Source organism: Fringilla coelebs, assembly GCF_963513975.1.
Source record: "Fringilla coelebs genome assembly, chromosome: Z".
In the NCBI taxonomy this organism is placed as follows: Eukaryota; Metazoa; Chordata; class Aves; order Passeriformes; family Fringillidae; genus Fringilla; species Fringilla coelebs.
The window spans coordinates 17,361,530-17,385,934 of record NC_140031.1 but is presented as its reverse complement, the minus strand read 5'-3'; the positions used below and the strand labels follow the sequence as shown (position 1 = coordinate 17,385,934).

At 40.2% G+C, this 24,405-nt stretch overlaps 1 protein-coding gene across 1 annotated transcript; it reads left to right on the top strand.

Moving 5' to 3' along the window:
- The first annotated feature begins 7,804 nt into the window (after positions 1-7,804).
- ESM1 (endothelial cell specific molecule 1) lies at positions 7,805-16,455 on the top strand. The gene is made up of 3 exons (XM_084224588.1): positions 7,805-8,359; positions 12,218-12,373; positions 14,437-16,455. Exons 1-3 carry the CDS (start codon positions 8,035-8,037, stop codon positions 14,535-14,537), a joined length of 582 nt encoding a protein of 193 aa, XP_084080714.1. The 5' UTR covers positions 7,805-8,034; the 3' UTR covers positions 14,538-16,455.
- Positions 16,456-24,405: the final 7,950 nt, after the last annotated feature.

Below are 24,405 nucleotides of genomic sequence, written 5' to 3'. Positions count from 1 at the left end.
CAGCAGTGCAGGGTTGGGTTTTTCCCTCCTCATGGTGCTTGGTTGCAGTTGAGACATCCTGGGAAGTGTCTGCCCAGACAAACACTTCCAGTGACTTTGAAGGGGTTTCCATCTGCACAGTCAGTGGTTTCCAAGTCCTGTTTCAGGCACTTATCTTAGGCAATAGACAAGCAAAAAACCCCTTTCCCTTTATGCTGATTGTTGAAAATTGATTTTTTTATTTTCACATCCAATGCTTTATAAATGAAAAAAACAAATGTTTTATAAAACAGAAAAAGCCACTGTAGCCAGCACTGGAGGTACTCTGCCCAGTTCTGGCCCAAGTGGCCTCCAGAGATCCATGAGGGAACATGTTGTACACCACAGCTTGCGGTGTTGGGGGCTGTTTCCTACTGTCAACAATTATCTTCAGCTGGCCTTCCTCTTTGCTCACTGTGCAGCTTCTTTACAGTCTGGATAAGATACCTACCCAGCACCCAGACAAATGTTCATGGTCCAAAACATTATAGCACTGGAAGAATATCCATAATACTGTGCTGGCCATAATTAAAACATGGAATTGAGTGGCACATATATGGTTTTAAATCAATCATCTAAGAAAGTGCATCTGATTTTGAACTATTTCAGAAATATTTCTGGCTTAAAAAGCTTATTCTATCAGGGTCAAGGAAACATCTAGAATAGCTCATGCTCATCCATGACAATTCAGAAGATAAAGCAAAAAAGAAGAATAATGTGCCATTATGGAGAAATCACATATTCAATCTGTCAGATTCACAACTTGGAAAGATAACTCCAGCTTTGTATATTTCATTCATATTTTTTTCCCCAGGTAGTTTTCTTAAAGAATAAATCTTCTGGGCATTGGTAAAATGACTGCAAATTACCATCAAGCTTTGATCAAATAACAAATATTGATCAATGAATAAAATTTAAAAAAAGACTACTTGTGTATTATATTTTACTCTCTCATATATGCTGAGTGTATATAGGAGCATATAAATTACCACATTTCTGAGTAAAAACACAAGGTTGCGTTCTGCACTTGTAATATTGCTAGCTGTTGCACCTCTTTTATCAATACATTAAGAAGGCTGAAAATAATGAAATACAAGCCAAAATAGATTTGGAAGTGCTCTTTGTAGGTATCACTTATAATTTTAAGCTTTCTAAGAATTTAGTTTCTTAATGAGATCAATTTTTCACAGGCAATATGTGGCTGTTACCCCTCATCACTTTCTGATTAGAGCTTGTTTGCAAACATTCCTTTCCATATTTTGAGTAAAAAACACACAGCAGAGATGGTAAATCATTGAAAGCATCACAAGAAATCCTGACCGTGCTGCAATGAGTGACACAGCACTTATGTCATTGGGGTGAGCATTCACCCACAGTATGTGTACCCCAGGGAAAGAAAAAAAAAATATTTGCAAAGAGAGCCATATGATTTATGGAACAAAGAAAAAGGATGTAGGAAGCATGTGTGTGAAAGTCCTTTTGCCCTGATGGGGAAACAAATGATCCTGTGTTAGTTAGGTCCCTCCAACTGCTTTGTTCTTGGAGACCCTGACTGGTGTCTCTTTCCATGGAAGCCAAGATATTAATTCAGTTTGTTTCCAAACCTGAAGTTCGCTGAAGTAGGTACCAATTCATACAGCACAGAAATGCCTCAGGACCAGCCACCAAAAGTCTCCTTTAACAAGGCTTTTCTCTTGTTAATCCAAAGTCCCAGAGGCTTCAGCTGGGATTGACAAGATGGATGGAGTGTGAGAACTGAGACTAAGAGAAAGTAATAAAGATGGAATAAAGGAATATAGTCTGCTGAGCTCTTATTTTTAGTGTGCTTTTTGTGTGTGGCATAAATAAACTTGCACATAGATCAGAGAGAAAGTACAGTATAATAAAGGAGAAAAACAGTATAATGAGGACTAAGACTGAGCCAGAGACATTGTGTAGCAGAGAGAAGGAAGAATGAAATAGCCACTCATCCCAAGGAAAGAAAGTATGTGTAACACTGGAAAAAAATCGGAAAAGAAGTTCCCATTGGCGTCCTTTCAGATGTTACTCCTTTCAGACTTTCTCTGGCTCTTTCCTGAAGTTGTGTTCCTAATAAATGCAGAAGTTCTCCTCTGGCCTTTCTGGAATCACCTAATTATTCTGGAAATCTTCTATATTTCAAAGTTGAGTACTTAAGAAAGGTAGAGATTCCCTCTAAAAGAAAAATTATGATTGATAAAAATTCGATATACTTGCATATCTAAGTCAATTACTCCAAATTGACTGTTCTCTGCCAATGGAAATCATCCTGGCTGCATTGCAAAGAATACATGGAAGCATTAGCTTGTGAAAATGCCTAATCCTAACTTAAAGAACTCAACATTTCACACATATGACTACAGACTTGCTTGTTAGCAGCACATGGATCACAAGAAGATAACAAGCTTTTAATAGGTTTGTCATTCATTACAGGAAATAGCTACTTAGTCAAGTCCTAACTATATATAAAGCATGGCTAAAACATTTGCAGAAATGTTGTGAGACAACTGCACTAGATAACTACAACAAAGTTTCAAAATACACGTTTCAGTACAGAAAAGTAGAAATCACATTAATACTTAGGATATGATTTTATTCCCATAAATGTTTATAGAGTTATCAATTTTTTTATCTTAAAAAAAAGAGACCAAAATAACTTGAGTTGCAAGGAAAAGTATACTTCCCACCAATCCTAAACAATCTGATTCTCATATCTATACCTAGGAAAACTAAAACAGTAAACTTTCAGATTCTGCATAGGTACCAAGAAAAAATATTTATTCAATTGGAATTTGGCTTAGTTATCGGGGACTGGTAGAATCAGAGTATAATTTCCATTTGGATTGCATAGAGAAAAGATAAAATCCATAGGGTATTTGTAATTTTACTGTGATAGTGTTTCTGTCTGGAAAAAAACGGTGAAAATGCTTTTTCAAATCTAATATATTTTATTCTAGTTCCACAGAGAACTACTGAGAGCAGAGGCTTCGTGACAATAGAGAAATGAGTGTGTGTTTCTACATCAGTTAACTATGTCAAACAGTGAAGGAGGAAATAGCCACATTATCTCAGCATTAAAGCCATTTACCATATGGACATCTGACCCTCTCAGCAGAACATGCAAAGAACAATCATTCACATCTTGAGGTTTTTTATTGATAAAGAAACATAATATCTGAAGATCAGACCTGAAAAGGTGTTTTTCTGTATGGGCAGGCTTTATTTCTGCCTAGGGGTACATATGACTTTTCTGAGGTGATTTAGATTTCTAGAACCAAGAAGTGTCACAAAAGAAGCAGTTCTTGACAAAAGTATTGATAGTGTGAGTGTGTATGAAGACAGAGTTTTGGGCTGTGAGTGACCAGTCATTGTTTTCAGAGAAGCAGATTTCCTGAAGTATAGAAAAGTTATGTGACTTTCTCATACTGTTCTGAAATTCTCTGGTATAGATCTTGGAGGTCTTGGGCACTGAAAGACCTTTCTTCCTCTGGAAATGTAGATGACTTGAAAGCATTAAAAAAGTTTTCAGCATAACAGAGTCACCACATATTTTTTCATCATGTTTCCCCATTTAAATCAATTACGTATTTATCGGTGTGACAAACCCAGACTTTCCCGCCATGCAAAAAATTGACCCTTGCTGCCATGTAGTAGAACTTTCACACCTCTCTGTGACTTTTTTTTTTGCCTCTTGAACACCTTCTCCAAGCATGGAAGACCTATTTCACTTGATTTGTAAGTGAATTGAGAGAAAGCCAGAGATTTGTGCTATGCAGGTTATTATGGTGATTGTAAAACCGCTGGGAACACCTGTTCTGTGAAGGGCCACATAGAGCAGAGGTCCTGCAGTCAGAGCCAGCCGTGGCTGGAGCCCGTGGAAGCACAGGGCTGTGCCACATGGGCTCAGGGAGCAGCACAGACCTGACAGGGTGGCAAACTCAGAGAGCAGAAATCACACGCAGCAGGTTTGGCTAGCAGCTCCCGGGGTGAACATGCCACGTATTTGCATGCGGACATATTTTTGCTGTGCTCCAAAGAAGCTGTGTCTCTCATTCCTGAGGCTCCCTGCAGGTAACCCAGCATATCCAGGCATTTCTATGGTAGCTCCTGCAGTTTGTGCTACCCAGTTCTCTGCACAGCACCTGGTCTGCCTGGAGAAAGCATGTAAACATCTCTTGCCTTCAGCAAGTAGGAAATGTCCCAAAGCACCTATTTTTACCAGAGTGGAGTTGCTATGCTACAGCTGAAACAAAGAGTAATTAGCAATTCATTGAAAAGATACAAGAAAAGAAATCATACAAAGGGGAGTCCTTGCCGCTATCTCACTTTCCTGATTCTTATCTCTTACTTCCTATTTCTGGCTTTTCATTTTGGACTTTGCAGCTCAGCTTCCTTTCGGTGTTTCCCTTTGAATTTTTGCTTCTCATATAGCATTGTGCTAACGGCTTTTTGAAAAGGAAGCCTGGGAAAAGGTTGGATTGTTCAGGAATGTGTGGCAACATATTTTTAGTTTAGGGACTGTCTTTTAGAAATGAGCAACAAGGGTCATGCATTAAATATTTTCCTATGTTTAAAGAGATATTAGTGCTTCCTGCTTATCCCAACTTTATTCATTCAAAAGGCTGGTTAGCAACAGTGGCCACAACGCTTAAATTCAGAAGACTGGAGGTGAATGTTTCTCTATCTAAAGAGTAAAATGAACAAAGCCTATTAAGCTAATACTGACTGAGCCCATATACCAGCATGTACTAATCATGAATCATGAAGATTGCCGTTTCATGGGGATTTTTAACAGGTGGGGTCACACTTTTCAGAGGGCATAAATGCAACCTCAAGACAGTCCCACAGGCTGTTTTTGCTTGATAAATAGATTATTTACAAAAGAAATGCAAAAATGGTTCTCAGAAGTATTCTGCTGGAAACACAACTCACTGATTGTTGCTTCCCTGTAAAGCACGGAACCCAAGGGTTGAAACCTTTTCTGCTTCTAGAAGAAGTGCCAAACACTATATATGGTGATGTAATTATGATGTAAGCTGGCAAAACCACAATTTGTGCTGTAAATTTGGAAAAAAAATTAGCTCTGATCTGATCCAGAAGGTCTTCCACCTTTGAAATATGTTTATACCACAAGTTAAATAGCGGTGGCAAATTTTCTGCTGTTGATATCTGGGGAACCTTCATTAATTCCCTTTGCATCAATTTTCATGGAAGAGCTTAGTTCAGGGTTTTACAGGATTAAACTGGAAAGGAAAGCTTAATGTATTCAACAGGTAAAACAACAGAGAAACATTAAAACCGAAAAGAGTGACACTGGATTTATTTCACTATTTAATCAAGGGACAGTGTGGAAGATCATAGTATCCTTATTTCCTCCATGAAACTTATATATAATCCAGATATTTATCTGTTCATATTGTTTTCTTCCATTACATGTATTTTTTTAATCCATTGTAATAATTTACTTTGGCCTCTAGCTCCAAGCATAGGATACAGTTTCCATCTTATTCCAAATAATATTGGCCAGTTGCTAGGGGAGTGTGCTGATTCCTTTTACGATTTCTTTTCCTCACCACATCTGTGTGTAATTTTTTTATTTATCATCTCTCTAGGACATTTTTCCTGTGAGAAACCCAAATGTGACATGTAGCCCTTTCAGATCTCATTTGGTGTTTTAGACAAGGAGCATTTCCTATAAATACTTACAGAATACGATTTTACCAGCTGGTAGTTAACACCAGGCATAAAAAATGTCTAAGTGTATATGTGGATGGGCCTGCACACTGCACATCATCTGTTATTTCCTCTGAGTGAGCAAGCAGGTATGAGTTTGAAGTGCAAGAGTGAATTAACTTAAGGATGAGCTTTCCTGGTCCTTACTGCTGCAGACCTGTGATGCACCCAGTGTGCAAAGCTCTTTTTTTGGCCATTTCACCCTTAGGAGCAGATCTGGCCCAGGTATTGAGAGGGTTACTGGCCTTAGCTGTGTTCCCTGGTTCTCTGACTGAACATTTAGCATCTCTCTCTCACATGAGGGACTGCCCAGTGGGATTTACACCGGTTCCTCAGCCCCACAGGTTATAGCCTGACCTATAAATATAAACAAATGTCAATTTCAGTCAATTCTCTGCCAGCAGATGTGGACAGTGGTTTACATTATTCTGCTGACCTGGGAACTATGGAAGAAATATTGGGTTGTTGTTTTTTTTTAAACAGACTTTTGTATTAGTTCAGTTGTCATGGGGTCAGTGGTAGGACATCAATTTCTAATTGATCTCCTCATTATAACTTTAAACCTGTGTTCCTCCTCTGGTTTTGGCTGCAATTTTCATTTCCATCTTGGGAATACTCCTTTCACTTCTTAGAGGATAATTGCTTTGTATTTTGAAGATAAAGCTAGTAAAATACTACTAGTAATTGAGCTAATTGCTGTCAGCTCATGCTTACCAATAGTACTTCCTTGGTTTACAGGAGACCTCAACCTAACTCTATAATTTTTTACTTTTTTTTTTAACATTGATTTTTGACAAATCCCCTCCCCTCGCATAAGAATACCTTATCCAAATGAAAAGTACAGTATGTTGGTTTTCCCCATCTTCACAAGACAGAAGAGTTAAGCATTTTGATTTTGGATTTATCAATTCACATTTGCGTTCATGAAAAAAAGGCCTTCCTGCTCTCCTGTATTTCTAGTCTAGGCCTTTGTTTTATTTGGCAGCTTACTGGCAGTGTCCTTAGCCCACTTGAGAGACAGGATTCCCAAGTGACAAGCTGGTCATACACAGTTCAGTTTGCTTTGGTTCCCACTAACCTCACTGGCAACAACTTTTGGTATTCAGAGGTTTATTTATGGCTAGCTTTATTCCTTTTTTCCTTTCCTGTAGATTTTTTTTTAATGCAGAAATTTTTGTCTCTCCAGTGGCTCATCAATTTCACTGGACTCCACTTGTTTGCTGTTTCTTGTCAAGGCTCTGGCAGGATAAAGAAAGTCTAAGAGAGGAGACAGGGGAAGCTGAGATTTGTTTTCTGTTTATTTACGTTGACTTCATTGAAGAGCAACATCAGAGCATCCCATAGAATTTGTCAGAATAGAAGTGGTGTAGAGGGAGAAGAATCAGCCCCCTGGATCCATGTTAATACTGTGCAGACAGTGCTGATGATGGATGGGGATTTCCCCTTTGGTTGTGAAGTTGGGGCAGCTCATTGCTCATTCTCCTGAACTTCCTGTAGAAGATCCCACAAAATGATGGTTTTTTTCTGACTAGATTTAGTTCTAGCAGTAATCTTTGAGTGAAATGTTTAATTCACCTCCACTTAAATACTGATTAAAAAGTACTGTTTCAATGCAGGCAGAAAAATCTCCTGAAAAATCTGAGCTTGGCTATTAAATGATATGATCTCATTTAATTCCCCAAAATAACTGTCCACATCTCCTAAAAGAGTATGGCAAAAATTTATTCTATTAAAAAGATTATTCTTTCAGCAGTAAGATGATTCAGTAAGATTTTCTTCTGGCCATGCATGCTGCGATAGCAAGGCAGAGCTCTCCTGTCAGCAGTGTGCCCAGCGTCAGAGCAATCCCTGTCCTGCAGGAAGGTATGCAACCTCCTCGGGGTTGATTGTTTTTTTACCTTTTTTTTTTACTCTTGGCAGACGTCCTTGAGCATTTGAAACGGATGTGAGAGAGTTTTTAGTCCTCATGCAAAACAACCAACTAAACATAACAGATTACATCAGCTCAGGCTTTTCAATTCCTGGATGGCAGCAGAGTGCTAATCCAACCTTCATCCTGGATTTCATAAACTGAAACAAGGGAGGCTGGCAGGAGCAGCGCTGCCGGATTGAGGAAGCTGACGACGGTGCAACATGTGGGCAACACACTTTATAAAGCTCATAAACTTGTAGGCTGATGTGTGCAGCTACCACTTTGGATTCTGTACCGCTGCTTCCCTCGGCAAGAGGCACCAGCAGGCTGAGCACTGAGACCTGCTCTCTGGGATGGAGCATTTACCCCTGCAAGACATGAAGGGCTTCCTGTTCCTCACACTCCTCCTGATGCCCGTGCCTGCTGGAGCTGCCTGGAGTGCGAAATACGCAGTAGATTGCCCCGATCCCTGTGACAGTAACGCGTGCAAAAGCACCGCGCGCTGTAAGCGAACGGTGCTGGATGACTGTGGCTGCTGCAGAGTGTGTGCAGCTGCTCTGGGGGAGACTTGCTACCGTACTGTCTCGGGTATGGATGGTGTCAAGTGTGGTCCTGGGCTGAAGTGCCAGTTTTACACTGAGGAGGATGACTTTGGTGATGAATTTGGTATCTGCAAAGGTAATGATGTTCACTTTGTATGCACCCACTGTGGCAATTTGACAGCAACATACATGCAGAGTTTGCCTCTTGCTTGAAAGGAGTAAAATGGGATTTTTACAGCTCATCCCTTAGCCAAGAAAAAAGGGAAAAAATACCTGCTGTCATTAGAAGGCTTTACCTGTACTGTGGCAGGTTTATTAATGTGATGATATTGTTTACACATTACCTGGGGACATATGTGAGGAAATACTGACAAAGAGTGTGCTTGGAGATGAGATTTTTGACTGGAGTTTGAGACAGCCAGGCACTAGTCCTGTTCTTTCTGTTGATTTGGTGGGTGGCTTTCTATAAATTATAAAGACTTTAATCCTGCAAATCCAACCTTGTCACGGGGTCCCTGTTGCAGCTGCACACTGCTGGGGGTGATGCTCCCTCTGGCGCTGCCAGCTGCCTGCCCAGGGACCAGGTGCTCACGCTGGGGTCTGGGGGATGGAGAAAGCAGCACAGCCTGAGAGCCTGGAGACTTTGTCCTGTTTAATTTAGTCATGCCTTTGAGGTGCTCAGTCATCCTAGGGATGTGGTCAGGGGAGGCAAACAGAAACCCCCCTGCCTGAAGGATGGCAGAAGCTGACTGTGAGATGAGCAGCCAGGCACTGCATTAGGTTTATTCCAGGTATGTTGCATGCTGATTTCTTTAGTCAGAGGCTATAATCACATTTTTCATTTAGCAGCTATTCTCACTCCATTTAGACAGAGCAACCTTTAAAGGGTGGCAAGGTACTATATTTGTATGAAGTAGGGTGAATTTTTTAAAAAATAAACTATTTTAAAAAAAGAGTTTGCAAAGCATAAATGCAGTGGGTTTTGCTTTGTTTGTGTACCACTTCAGTAAGTAGACACAGATAAGCCTTAGAATAACTTCTTTAAAAGTGGGAATATCTTGGCAGTTAAATATCAGGATATTAATAGACTCAGTTAAAGTAGTGACTTAACCACTTGCTGCTGCAAAAATCACTTTGGCTGATTCACATACAGCAAACACTTATTTACCTTATTTAAAATAAGCTCATATGCATGGTTGAGTGTGAAACCCCAAATAGTACTTTTTTCCAAATGAGTAGAACTTACACATAAAGATTATAACTTTGATGCACTCACCAGGAAAATATTTTACTCAGATAATTGACTGATCTTCAGTCTATTAAAAATCCCATCAGGGCAAGAAACTGCCTATAATTCCATTAACAATTGTTTTGAATTAGTGTGTACTTTTTGCTTTCCTCATAGGAATTTCTTTGCAATAGCATCCTTTGAATGGGAAAAAAGAAACATTATGGGGCTTGAGAACAGAATCCCCATAGGTGAATCTTGGGTGCTCTGTATAAAATGCGAAGAAACATGTTTGGGTTTTTTTCCCAATTGGTCAGTGGAAAAACTCTCATTAATTTCAGTAAAGCCATATCTTGACTTTGAATTTAAATTGGCGTTTAAAGCTTCAATTCCCCACATATTTATTTCCACTTAATATTAGAGATGTAATTTTGAATTCTTTTCCTTTCTTCATCTCAGCTCTGAGATAGTACAATCTCTCCCTGGGGCCAGATATTGTTATTTTATATATCCATGTGCAGCTATGATACCAGGTCACTCACTCATTTTAATAACTTCCATGTTTGTAATAACTGACAGATGCAGGATGGCTAAATTTTCTCTGGCTTCCTGTTGCCAATTTACTTTGAAGCTCTGGAAAAATGTGAACTCTCTGTTTTTCAATTTCTTATTTCTAAAGTGGACAGTATATATTCCAGAACAATTTTAAAGGTTACTTTTATTATTAGGAGAGTGCATTGTACTATTATTAATAGCGATGTCATTATGGCCCAAACCCAAATACTTTTTGGTGCCCTTGCTTCCATTAAACCACTAGGAGCTATCTGCAATTTATTTAGGAGCAGGATCCTGTTAGACAAAAACCTTCTAAAGACAAAATTACTCAGATCTCACTTTCAAGAAATCTAAAAAGCAGCATCAATTCCAGCATTATTCCACACGCTGCCAAGTGCTTTGGGCTCAGACTTGTTTCTATGCTCTTGGGCTTTGCATCCCACCTCTCCAGGCTGAGCACCTGCAGCAGGCAGATTGATGCTCCCTGTAGTGTGTGCCTCTTTGCTTGTCTCCCAGGGAGGATAGGCACACCAGAACAGTTCTGCTTGGGTGGGATTTTGTTTTTGTTTTGTGTGGACAAGCACCAGATCAAAGTGTCATTCTGGGGAAGGGGAGTGTGCTGAGGCCTCGGGCGATTCTCCATGCTGGAGTGACTCGCTGTACAGTCCATTTCAGGGAACTTCAGGTTGATCTTCCAGGGCTTTTCATTTATAAGAATAAATCCATAAATCCTTTTGATACACAGAGAATTGTAAAAAGTGGGCTACACTATAGCTATATAACTATAGAGCAATAGCTGGATTTTCATATTACCTAGGCTGTATGGCAAAGCTAAAAGTTTGCATTCACTCAAGAGGAGACTGAACAAACTGAAAAGGGTAATTTTATTGTGGGGTGTTATACACAATGAAACTATGTCTGGATGAGGAGGTCTCATAGCTGAAAAGGAGAGACAAAATGAGGAGAGAGCTATCATTTGTGCTTGCTATGGTCACCTTTCTTAAGTGTTTTGTGGAGGCCTGGGCTAGATGGTTCCCTGGTCCAGCCCTGAATGGTCATTCATCTGCCCTTAGGAGGTGAATCAGAAGCTCTCCAGACCTTGCCATTTAAGGTGACCATGTACCTTGGGCTGGCAAGGACAGTCTGAACATAAAGGCCTTTTTCCTGGGATATCTCAAACCTCTCCTGAGAATGATCACCGGTTGTGGGTTTGGAAAGGATGAGTTGTACATGGATTTTCCCAGTCTCTGCCTTTTTAGCAATGGTTTTGAGAGGGTATCCTATTCAACAGCAGGCAGAGGAAGACAAGGGCTGTAGCCCCTGGGAAGTTGTATGACCCAGCATGTGATATGTGTCAGCTATGGGATAGGGAAAATCTCCTGTACCTGACCTTGGAAAACATTTGTTCCCATCCTAGCAACTGCTTTGTAGTGCTCCTCCTCAAGCTTGCTCAGGGGTGTGAGGTTTGAATTGGGGTGTTATGTGACCAGATGCAGCATAACCAGGGAGCTGCCTTAGTGCCAGAGATCCCTTTAGGCCATACTCACTCTTTAGGCTGGAAATGCAGGTGAGCTATCTGCCATGGGAAGGCAGAACCTGGCTGTCTGAGAAGGTATTGGGTGGGAGGCTACTGCCCAGGACCCAGAAGCATCTCCAGGTAGATGGTGAATTTGCTGGATAGCTCCTCATGGTCAGGCTGCATCCTCCACCCAGACTGTTGGCCCCAGCCACAGCAGCCCTGCACCAGCAGCAGACTGCAGCTCTAAATGTCAATGGTCATGAAAGTCAGATACTATCAAAGTGAACCGTAGTGAGTTCAGGGAACTTCTGGAGTCATCTTCCTTTCTAAATTCAGTGCTAGTCCCTTAGCTGAATTGTCTGTAATTGTGTACCGACATATTCATACTGCCTTTAAGGCAATTTAATGCAAGAGTGAGCTTCAATCTAAGAGCCTTTCCGAGAAGGATTACCAGTAGTGCATTGTAAATAAGTAACAGGAAATGAAATTATGTATGTAAAGTGTGTCAAGATATATTAGTACTAGAAAATACTGCAAAAAAGCAGTCAGCATGCTGAAATCCTGTAGCTAAGGTCTAGCTGACCTCCACTCAAAGGTTTTCCACTTTTAAGCAGACCAGCTATTAAGACAGCAGCTGACTTGGACCACTGAGAAGTGCTTTGCTATATATATATAATTTTTTTTTTTTCCAGAATGTCCCTATGGTAGCTATGGAATGGAATGCAGGAAAACCTGCAACTGTCCCTCTGGCATCTGTGACAGAGTAACTGGGAAGTGTCTGAAGTTCCCGTTTTTTCAACTGTCTGCTTCAAAGCCTCCAAATCGACGAAAAACATCTTCACACACAGGTAAGACTTTGTGGGACAGTTGATTTTAGCAGAAAACACCTTGCACATGATCTACTACCACTCTGTGTGAGAATGGCAGGTACTTTGGTGGAGCTGTGCAAACCTTTAACAACACAAGGTAGGTTTATTGTTTCTAATGCCTTAACATGTGGTAAGGAATTAGGGGAGATGTGACACTTGCTAGAAACATTTTGAAATGATTTGCAATTGTTGCATGTGCTAGCAGCACCCCACCTGTGCACCAGGAGGCTGTGCTAGGGATGTCAGGTCAGGATTTCACTACCTTGAATTTACTAGTCTTAGCTAATGCAAAGTAATAACATCGTTTCTTTTTCCCCATGAGGACAGAGCTTTATATGTTTTCAGTTGTCAGTGAAAGGTTTTATTAAATGTTTTATTGTAGTTATTTGTCACAGTATCACAGGAATAATTTATTTCCTTTACATTTATATCTGAAGCTGGTAGTAGATCTGTCCAGAGTTAAAATAAAAATGGGAAAAAAAAAAAAATGAAGTGTGACAAGCTGGAGTGTTTTTAATGCACCAAGGAAAGATCACTGAAGTTTGTAGAGGTGGGATTAAGTGCCTGATTTCGCACCTGATGATACTGAAGTATGTTTGACTGAATGATGTTTGCTTTAAAACGAACACAAACCAAAATAAATACAAATGTGCAGAAGAAAAAAACCCCAAACCCCCAGAGATTTAATTCTACGTCTATTGGGATCTTTTATAGGGTTTCACCTAAAGGTCTTTGGATTTAATTTATTCTCTAACTGCAATTTGTGTGCAATTTTTAATTTTCCTCTGTTATATTAAGCTGTATAGAGTTTGCTGCCTTAATACAAGATTTATCTTTCTCTGCTTAGAGAAAGTTAGATTGAAGCAAACTACTGCAGATTATATCACATTTAAAATAATCTCATAAAAAACCTCTTACAAGATCAATCAACCCTGCTATTTTTGTATATTTCTACATGATTGTGCTCCTTTGCCTTTCCTTCTTCTATTTATTACTAAGGGTGCCAAAATAATGAGTGAGCTTTTTTTTTTCCTGTATCTAGCCTATATTCCAAATCTTCCCAGACAGCCTATTTGCATCAGTTCCTCCTCCCCTTTCTCTTCCCCACTTGCCTTTGATCCCAAATTTTCTGCTGCCTCGATGTTTAAGTGCTTGACTTATCCCAGTCAGGATGAGATATCTACTGCGTGGAAACAGACAGTGTTTTTTACCCTTGCAAAAGCTCCCCAATTACTTCTGTACTCAGAGGTCTGTCAGTGTTAGCAGATCAGGGACACTAGAGTAGTACTCCATGGGGTGGTCACAGAGGGATTCATTTGAAAGGGCTCTTCAGAAGTAACTATAGCATCTAAGTGATCATCAGTGAATTAAAACAGCTGTAAATGCTTCTATGTTTTAAACAAGCAAGTTCTGACCCATATGTTTTATAAAAACCATTATGCCTACATGTGCCTAGCAAACTTAAAGGTGTCAGAGGTCCTGTACATTGCAATTTTACTCCTTTCACGGTCAAACAGGAGGGCAGTGGACAGCACACTGTGTCCCTGGCCAGCTAGCTGTGCCAAACAACCTCAGTCACAGCTTAGGAATCAGACTCAGCCAGGGACTGTTTCCAGTTGACAAACTGAGTATCTTTTACCTATTTTTGGAGAGTAAGAGAGTCTAGTGGCACACGCCAGGCTATTCCATGCCAGCTGGCCTCAGTCAAAGAATAGCTGCAGGGGAGTTTAACTTACTGCTGTAGCTATTGAGGACGTGCTGCTTGGTCCTGTGTCACACTGGAGTGAATGTTACAGTCAGAACTGGAAACTGAAGTCAACTCATCAGCCTTATGCTTAAACTATTAGAAAACAGATATGACTTATGCCCTAATTTGGTAGAAATTTTGCAACTAGTTAATTGGAGGTAATTTACTGCATTTTCTGCAAACCACCAGGTAAGGATTTTCCAAAGTATTCCTAAAACCAGGGACATTGCCGCAGGATAATATTTCAAAGCTCTCACGTTCATGAAATCCACCTTTATTTTTGTGTTTTTTTCAGACAATGACATGGCATCAGGGGATGGAAATTCTGTAAAAGAGGAATTCGTTAAAGAGAAAGTTATTCGCTCTCCAGTAATGAAATGGCTAAATCCTCGCTGATATTTACTTACACTTGTAAGACTTTCTAGTGAATGCATTTCTCACAGATTATTGAATATGCAACAACACACTTTAAGAACAAAGTAGATCTATAATGTATGAATATGTAATCTCTGAAGCTCAAATGTGATGCATTTTTATTGAGAAAAATGTTTACTTAAAAATAGACTGTACAGTGTATATGACTTTTGATATTTGTTTTGATAAGTATTTGAACAGAGAAATGTATTGTGGCTTTTTGAATGTACAGTAATACTGAAAACCCAACATGATCATTTAAATAGTGCCAGAGGCTGACTCTTGCCAACCTGATGTTGGAAAATCTCTCACTGAATGAAGGGGACAGTTTGGGTGAGTGATACTTTTGATGTGGAACCATTATGAAAGAAACACATATAAACAACACCTCAGATGGAAGGAACACCCCTGTTCAATAACAATAACAACAAAAAAGCATAACAGTGCAAATGAAATAAACTGACATTAGTTGTTAACAATTTTCTAGTTTTTTGGAAGTTTGGTGACAATTCCTGAGAGACAAATATGCCTTTCTTCAGAGAGAAAACATCCAGCACTTCAGTTTATGCATTGTGAATAACTTAGGCAAGACACTGCAGACATACATTGTATTTTGTTGCTTTTCTAAAGTTAAATTTTGTACAGAAAAACAGCAGATTGGTAAATTCTACCGATTTGTAGAAGGGGATCTGAAACAAAAGAAGCTGCTTATCATTATTTAAATATATATGTTTCTATAAACCAGCTAGTTGGTGTCATTAAGGCATTATCTGCATTTTTTCTGGAAGAGTGGTGAGAGGTCAGCAAAGAGACCTTCATGCTTTCTATCTTCACTGCTGGCTATGGCCCAGATGTGACTCACAGGGAGTTTGTTTGAACCAGAGAAGTCTTGAACCCTCAGCAAGTGATAGTGCAGCCACAGACTACAGTATTTTGGTACCCAGTCTTTTGTTTTTCAATTGCATGAGCAAGTGGTCCCATTTCAGCAAGGAGAAAAACTTACATGTGTTAGAGCATTGCAGGAACGGGCAGCCCCTCATTCAGTCTCAGCTGGATGATATTTGTGTAAGTCAAAAATCACCACTGAGCAGGGCTTGCTAATATGCCTGAAAACAACCAGATCCACAGATAATGAAAATTGACATTGCTGTGTCAGAGTGAGCCTGGATGCCATGAGTTTAGGAACAGCCTTGTAACACAGAGCACTCTCATTGGAAATGTGACTCGATTTTAACATTTCCCTTGAATCAACCTGACCTTGAATCAGCATTCCTTTGAAATCAACCTGAGCTTTGACAATAGCTGCAGTGAGAGAAAGAACACACAGTACAGCAGCCAGGGTTTAGTTCAGAATCTAAAAGCATGCTCTTAAACTATGAACAGAAACTCTGATGCCTTTAAAGAGATCCAAAGTCAACATCTGTGAAAGCAAGATGCTTTCACCTGGGAAAGCAGGCATGAATCATGCTGATCTGGAACAAGAGGATGATGACAGCAGTAGACATCCAAATGTCACAATGAAAGTGCAGGTTTTCTTGCCATGATAATTGGAGACATACAAACATAAATCTCAAACTAGCATAATACCACATTTTAACCAGTATTGAATGTTAGGATCTGAGAGGGAATAATGTTTTCTTGGGCTATTTACTAGCAAGTGAATTGATTCTAGTCTACTGATATCAAAAGTAATCTTTTTCTTGATTTCAGTGAGTGCAGGATCAAACCCATGGTCTTCCAGCAGACTGATGAGAAATATTTAAAGAATGTAGTAAATACTGCATATATTATTAATATTTTGCAACATTGTCATAAATGACATTATGAGTTCTTGAATGTAAATCTAATAAGTCAATTGGTTTTAAAGAGTGTGATATTATTATTGTTCAATAAAAAACCACTAAAAAACAACAACTGAAAGCATCGCTGTCGATTGTGTCTCTCTATCAAGACAGAGTAAGCCTGTTAGTGATGGTACAGCCATGGTGCATGCAGGCTGGGTATGCTTTTGGACTCAAATCCACAGAAACAGTTTTACGACATCTGCATCTATTTCAGCAAATTTCTGGGACCCTACATGATTGCAGAAAATGAGTGGCGTCCCACGTACAGAAAGATTTGTGTCCACACCATTTCAACCACCTTCATCTTCAAAACGAGGTGGCTGGATCCTAGCTGCCAGCTTGGAACAGCCACTCTTTGTCCATTTCCAGTACAGGAAGGATTTGGAAGCTGTCTTTTCTTGTTGGCCTGGTTATTACCATGTCAGGCACTATTTAGCTCTGGAGCAGAGCCTGCAACTCCTTGATACTCTTTCATTTTTCATACAGGAATAACCTGTAAATCCACAACTGGCAAGTTAGGAGAAAGGAGGAAATGGAGAGGAATGCCTTGAAAACATTTTTTGGATGATTTTTACTCTTTTTCATCAAATTTATAAAATGCTTTTGTGTCTTTAGCTGCTTCAGTGATAGTTCGTTGCACACAGAATAGATTTCAGGATGAAATTCAGTCTTTCATCCTTTTATTTCATCCTTTATCCATTGAAACATGTATCTATTGTTACTAGTGACAATGGGACTACACCTGGATAAGAAATAATGGAAATTATCATAGAGCCATAGAATAGTAGAATTGTTTAGGTTGGAAAAGACCTTTAAGACCATTTGAGTCCAACTGTTAACCTGACATTGCCAAATCCACTGGTACTCCTGAAGTAAAAGCTGTGAAATGGTTCATCACAGAATGTGATCCTGTCATCTGGTATTTAATTTGGTTTTAGTGGGGCCATATATTACTTACAGTATGAAAAAGTTTGGCAAATAGGCCTCATTTCTGAAAGGCAGCTGTTACTTTCTTAGCTGCTGAACTGTAAACTATATAATGCATGCAACGACTCTCATTTTTTATCTAATGTGTGATGACACTGATAAGAGCTGTGCTTTAATGCAGTTTGTATTACAGTCTCTAGTGTAGGGTGTTGCCTATAATAGACACCATTACAGTTCAAACAATATATAACCAAATGTTTTAGAGCAGTGTCTGACATACACTGAATAGAGAAGCCTAAAATGTATTCAGATGTATTTCACCCAGAATTCAAATAATATGTAAGAAATACATTTCGAGTGCAGATAAACTTTTAATGAAAAACAGCCTTATCAAAATCAACTGTGAGAAACATCTTTAATGTACCCTAAAGTGTGATTTCATTATATAAAGCATTCTCACTTGCATTGTAAGATTTATCACTGCCTAATCACTACAGTGTGATTAACAATATGAATTTGCCACTCTATCCTGCTAGGACAGAGATATTGGAGCAAACACATCAAAGTATATATTTTAAATTAAAATATATGTACATGCTTGCTATCTATTTAAATGGATTGTCAGGTCCCAGCAGCGCTTTGAAAATATTTCCTGACACCTGCAAAATTGGTAAATATTTCCTGTTCTTGTTGTGTCTGCCAAAAATAGGATTTTCACAAATTGGACAGATAACTTCACAAACATAATGATTTTCACTTTGGCCAATCTTAATGTGGTATTCACAAGGGCTTGTCACTGTCCAAGAAGCTGTGGCTGACAAACTGGTATGTTCAGGCTTTTTTCCTCTTCCAAAAGTGGCACCATCTCTCTTCTGGGCGGCCAGAGAGCACACACAACTCAACTACTTGGCTTAATTATTTCAGGAGGGTGAGTTTAGCAATCATATAGGTGTTAAAATAGCAAGACATCCAAATGCTGAAGTATTCCTTGCCCTCTCACTGGCAAAGCAGCTGTCAGTGACCCCTGTACCTGTGCTGAGCACCCCGGGCATGGTTGGGTGGGTGTGTGGTACCCATGCCTGGAGAGACTGGCTTTTCTACAGGCACCAATGGGATCCAGCCACAGTCCTGGCTGCCCCACGTCCCCTGAGCTGCCTTCCTGGTCCCACAAAATGCTCTGTGTAAACAAACAAACTTGTGTTTGGATGAAGAGAAAGACAGAGATTCCCTTAACTTTATTAGTACGTGGTGCTTCTAATCCTCCCTGATCCTCTTCCAGTCACTATGTTTCCAAAGTGGTTGCACCTCAGATTCATGTGCTTGCTCCCTTCCTACTTTTGAAAGCTATTAAATAAAACCTTAATTGAAATTAAGGGAAAAAATTGATTATGCACGAGCTTACCTTTGCTATTCTAAGGAGACATTCTGATTTTCCAAAAAATTACATAATTGATGCAATTTTTCTGATCTGCAAACACTGAGCCTAACTAAAGCGTTTTTTGATAAACTGAAACAACTGAAATCCTATGAATGTTACTTGAAAATATCTTTCTTCCTCACAGGAGAAACATCTATTTTTGAAGAACAAATAATGGTTTGGAATGCCATTGAAATCCTAACACACTATTAGTATGTTCCTGAAAAAAAAAGGTACAATGCTGGGGGAGAATGCACCAGAGCCCTTGCAGCTGTGTCACACTTTCCTGTTTGTTATTTTTAGTTTTCCATTCCTGCTCTTTATTTTGGGCTTTGCTTTGCTTCCTATGTAGCTTCCCCTTAACTCTGTATCGCTCTGTCTTACATATTTCAGGCATTTGGCTCGCTCTCCTTTTTCTTCCTCCTTTTCTTTTTTTTTTTTTTTTCTTCAAAGGAAACCCAAGCAATGCTGTCCAGTTTCAGGAAGTCATGTTTCTCTTGGCAGTGGCTGATTTCTTGGTTTTCTAAAGGCATTTAGGAAATTTAAATTGCTAGTTTTCAGCTTTTAACATACTCCAGCTTCATAAGCACAAGAAAAGAGCAGCACACAAAGAAGACCCAAGCCTGTTCTGTAGGCAAGTATGTCCTGCACTTTCCACCTGGGAAGCCACCAGTACCCAGTCTCACCTTAATTCCCCGGCCTGGCATTTAACAAAAAAAAGGAACATAAATGACCTCTGGTGAAACATTGTATCATAAAGAAGTTTTGCTTCTTTCCCCCCTCCATTTGTTAATATACTGGAGTACTTGTAATCTTATCTACAGAACAGAGGGTGTTGGCACCTGTTAAAAATGTTCCATAAATTTCGTGTAATGACTGACTGCTTTACTAGCAGCCTAGGGCCTATCTGCAAAGAATTAGTAAGGAACCTCATCTGATGTTTAAAAGCATACAAAGATTTTTGGGGAAAATTTTTGTTTACCTTGCAATAAACTTCTCTACAGGGGAATGCACTTCCTTGACTCTGTGCACTCAGAGACTCAGAAATCAGCAGCCATGTGCTCAGTCTAAGAGATGGTGTTAAAAAGCCCAGACTAAATCCTTCAGCACATTGAAACTCCTGTCATGATTTCTTGGGACTTGGCTCCCAAAAGAGGCTGCAAGCTTGGGGCTGGCAATATTGACACTGTCCAACACAAAGTACAAAACCAATCACAGTGAACAGCAGAGTATCTCTTTCCCTTCCTTAATTATCTCACTTTTCTACTTTACAAAGTCTCTTCAAACTGCTGAAATTTGGCAGTGGTCAGGTCAATCAACAACCTCTGGCTTCCCCTGTCCAGTATGAGGGCTGGCACTGCCATCCGCAACACTTTACCACCACCACCACCACAACGGGCTTAAAGCAACCAATAAAGCAATGCACAGATGCCCTGGGCATTAATTGAGTTAATAAGGTTGGTATAAATCTTATTATCTTAAAAAATTATCAAGGCTTTACAATAATTACCAGGATACCAGGTAACCACCAAAGATTCTCTGTCAATTCCTTTCACAACTGGACAGTGGAGAGAAAATAAACAAGACTCATGAGTAAAGGACATGGAGAGATCACTCACTGAATACTATCATGGGCAAAACCATATTTGACATGGGGAAATTATTAGAATTTACTACCAACAAAAAATGAGAACAGGACAATGAAATATAAAACAAATCTTAAAAAACCACCTTGTCCCCACCTCTGTCTCCTTCCTGGGTGCTGCCTCCTCTCTGCAGTGGCACAGGGAGATAGGGAATGGAGGATATGCTCAGTTCATCACACATTGTTCCTGCCACTACTTAGGGAGAGGAGTCCTTTCCCTTCTCCAGTGTGGGGTCCCTCCCATGGGAGATGTTTCTCCATGAACTTCTTCAGCCTGAGTCCTTCCCATGGGCTACAGTTCTTCAGGAACTCCTCCAGTGTGCGTCCCTTTCCACGGTGTGCAGTCCTTCAAGCACAACCTACTCCAGCATGGGTTCCCTGCAGGGTCACAAGTCCTACCAGGAAAGCTGTTCCAGCATGGGCTCCTCTCTCCCTGGGTGAGCAGGTCCTTGCTGGGACCCTGCTCCAACATGGGCCTCCCACAGGGTCCCAGCCACATCTCAGGCATCCCTCTGCTCCAGTGTGGGTCTCCTCCAGAGGCTGCAGGTGGATCTCTGCATCCCCAGGGACCTCCATGGGCTGCAGGGCCACAGCTGCCTTACCATGGTCTGTACCACGGGCTGCAGGGGAACCTCAGCTCTGGAGCCTGGAACATCTCCTGTCACTCCTTCTGCACTGACCTTGGTGTCTACAGGGCTGTTCCTCCTCTCAAATATTTTCACTCTGTTCTTCTGTGAGTCCAATTACATCTGCAAAATATTTTTTTTCCTTCTAAAATAAGTTAATTTTTCAATATGTTAATGAGGTGTTATTATCTTCTCTGATGTGCTTTGTCTTGGCCAGTGGTGGGTCCAATCTGTGCCCATTGGCTCTGTCAGATGCTGGGGAAGCTTCTGTCAGCTTCTCTTATAGTCCTCTCACTCTACCAAAACCTGGACACATAAAAGCAATACAGTGACCTGGACTGTACCTGGGTCCAGATCTCTCCCTGGACCTGAAGGTGTTCAAGTCTGTAGGTAGCTTTGCTTTGTTTTGAGTAAGTAGCTAAGTAGATAATCATAGTGTGGTGGCTTTTTTCTATTGATCTCAAGGATGGACACATAAAAAGTAGAAGAAGGTGAGGTCAGCCTCAGCTGATTCAAGTGTGCAAATACTGGGACACCTGGAACTTGATGACTTCACACAGGAAGTATGTGGTAGCTGAGCTCAACCCTTACACCTGATAAGACACAGCACTACAGTAAGAACATAACATAAGGAGGGAGAAAAGCCGTATTGGTTCAGGCTGAAAATTCTTCCAGCCCAATATGTTCCTCATAATGACCTTTTGCTCCCTAACAGCCATCAAATTAGAAAGTCTTTTTCTCAGGACTTCTTTGGCATCTGGCAGCTCTTTCTAGTGACCAAATCTATAATAACAAGACTGTTCTCCTGTACTTCAAGCTGTGCTGGCAGCAGAAATACTTGTGCTGTGCTGAAAGACTCATCTGTGAACAGAGTTGTTGGGCAGACCCCAGCTTAATCACTCGTTGAACTTGTTGTCCACCTGCACCTTCCAGTTTCTTGTTGTCTGAAATAAGACAAATTTTTTTGAAACTCATGGTTTCGAAACTCATGGATGTTCTATTACATCAGGCAACTTTTTAAGAAGCACCATCCAACCGTTAGTCCTGGGCCCACAGAGTTCATTATCTGACCTGAGCCATGAGAGCCTCCCTGTACACAGCACATTAACAAATTCAGCTGTGGAGTTTGCATCTTTTCTTTACATGGAATCATAGAATGGTTTGGGGTGAAAAGAACCCAAAAGACCACACAGTTCCAACACCCCTGCCATGGGGAGGGACACTTTACTATAGACCATGTTGCTCAGAGCCCCATCCAGCCTGGCCTTGAATACTTTCAGGGCATCCACAGCTTCTCAGAGCAACTTTTCCCCATGCCTAACCACTGCCAAAGTAAAAATTTCTACCTAATATCCAATCTAAAGCTACCTTGTTTCAGTTTAAAGCATCCCACCTTTGTTCATTAAAAAGCCTATCTCCATCTTTCTTGCAGGTTTCCTTCAAGTACTGGAAGGCTTTCATGCTCCCTTCATGTACTGGAGGGAGTTGCCACCACTGCCATGTGCCTGGGCAGACCCCAGCGAGACCTCCCTACCCTGCTGCAACCCCAATTCCCTAGATGCCTTCACAGGGTGATAGGCATGAAACAGCCCCTTCTATTCACTTCAATTTAAACAATTTTTTTAAAAAAACTTTTTTCTCCCTGTTCCTTAGGCTCTTAACTTTGCAGTAGTCTCAGTAATGGAAGGAGGAGGTCAGATTTAAAGGTCTGTTGAAAGGTTGCATTTCAGGGGCAGATGGTACTGCTGCAACTACATGTGACATGGCAGTGGCTGGAATTAGCAGGAGAGAGAGGCTGAAGACCTTATTTCTCCAATTAAGCCTGAGCCTATAATCAGCTCACTGGCCATACACTGTCCTCTTTTACCATACGCTAGATAAGATTTCTTTCTCAGGACACCTAATTTCCTAATTGCCAAAAATAGCTCTCTTTGCTCAGTGATGTGAATTACCTGTGTCCACGTGTAAGTTTCTGCCTGTTACATGTGCTTTTATGTTACAAAGGACTGGTCTATAAAAGTACTGGAAAGGCTCTTTATTTATGTTTTTAAGCATCTGAATGGAGAGACCAGATCTTATCTTTGTGACATTTCCCCCCTTGTTTTATTTAGACAAGGAGAAGATGAAGAACTAAAAAGCAGTGAAGAAAGATGAGAACCATAATTTGTCATGTTTAGGGACTTTTTTGTTTCACCAGGACATGAAGTACCTGTGTACTACATGTGAAATTTGGAGAAAAAAAAAATATACAGTATATCATATATCTAAAACAGCATTTTACTTTTATGCAATATCTACCATTTTCCTTTTCTGTTTGGGTTAGTAGAGATCAAAAACTTTTGAGCCAATCTTGTTTCCAATGAAAGAAATAGTAAAGAATTCTGTGATTGGAAAATAAATAATAGGATCCATAGCATGCCTGCAGAGTATGAAAGTGTGCTGGAAACTGAAACTTCATGTGCTGTTTAGTAGCAGAGCAGGAGTCACTGCAAGAAAAACAAACATAAAACCAGGGTTAAGCATTCAATGGACAGAAATGCCATTGCATTCATCTGTATTTATTTGTGTTTATTAGTTGGATGTTCTTTACTTTCCTGCATGCATGTGAAAGCCCTTACTGAACTTTCCCAATTTTTCATCCATCTCTGCTCTCTGGAATGCTTTGGATTTGCAGCCAGGTCTTTGTTGTGAATAAGGAGTAAGGTCTGTCTATTATCTTGTGCAGGGAAAAGAGTTGGTGTTCTTTTTAATGAATCAAAATATGTGTTCTCTATTTAAAAAACACAATATATCCTTACTCCCTGTAAACAATCTGACCTTCAGGTGGAATGCAGCCAGAGGGGCTATAAATAGCACACTTAGTAAGAGAGGAGACAGAAGCATTGAGAATTCAGCTGGCAGTGCTCACGTGGAGAAATAGCAGAGGGAGCTACCTATAGGTTTTGTTCTCGGAAAAGCTCAGATGCAATGTCTGTAGGAACTTGGCTGAATCTGTGTTAGGCAGTGCCATGAGCCGTCCTTCTGGACGGGTTTCATGATGGTTCATAGGGAATCTCGGGGTGCAAAAAACCGACACGATACAAGGGGTTTGCAATGATAATCAACACAAGTGCACTTTTATTGAAATAACCACAGCAAAAATGTGTTGGGGAATAATTGGGGGAAAAGGGAAAGATAAGGAAAAGAGGGAGGAAAGGAAAAGGGTATATAGCTACCAAATGTAGAACAGTGAAGGTCCTTCAGTGTCCAGCCGATGAGGTTCACCAGTTCACCTCCGGGGAGATCTCAGAGATGCAGTTCATCTGGACTCCAATTTTATACTTTTTTCGATGGGGGAAGGGAATGATTTTGAAACTGAATCTATTGTATCTTGGGAGGGGGGGAAAGAATG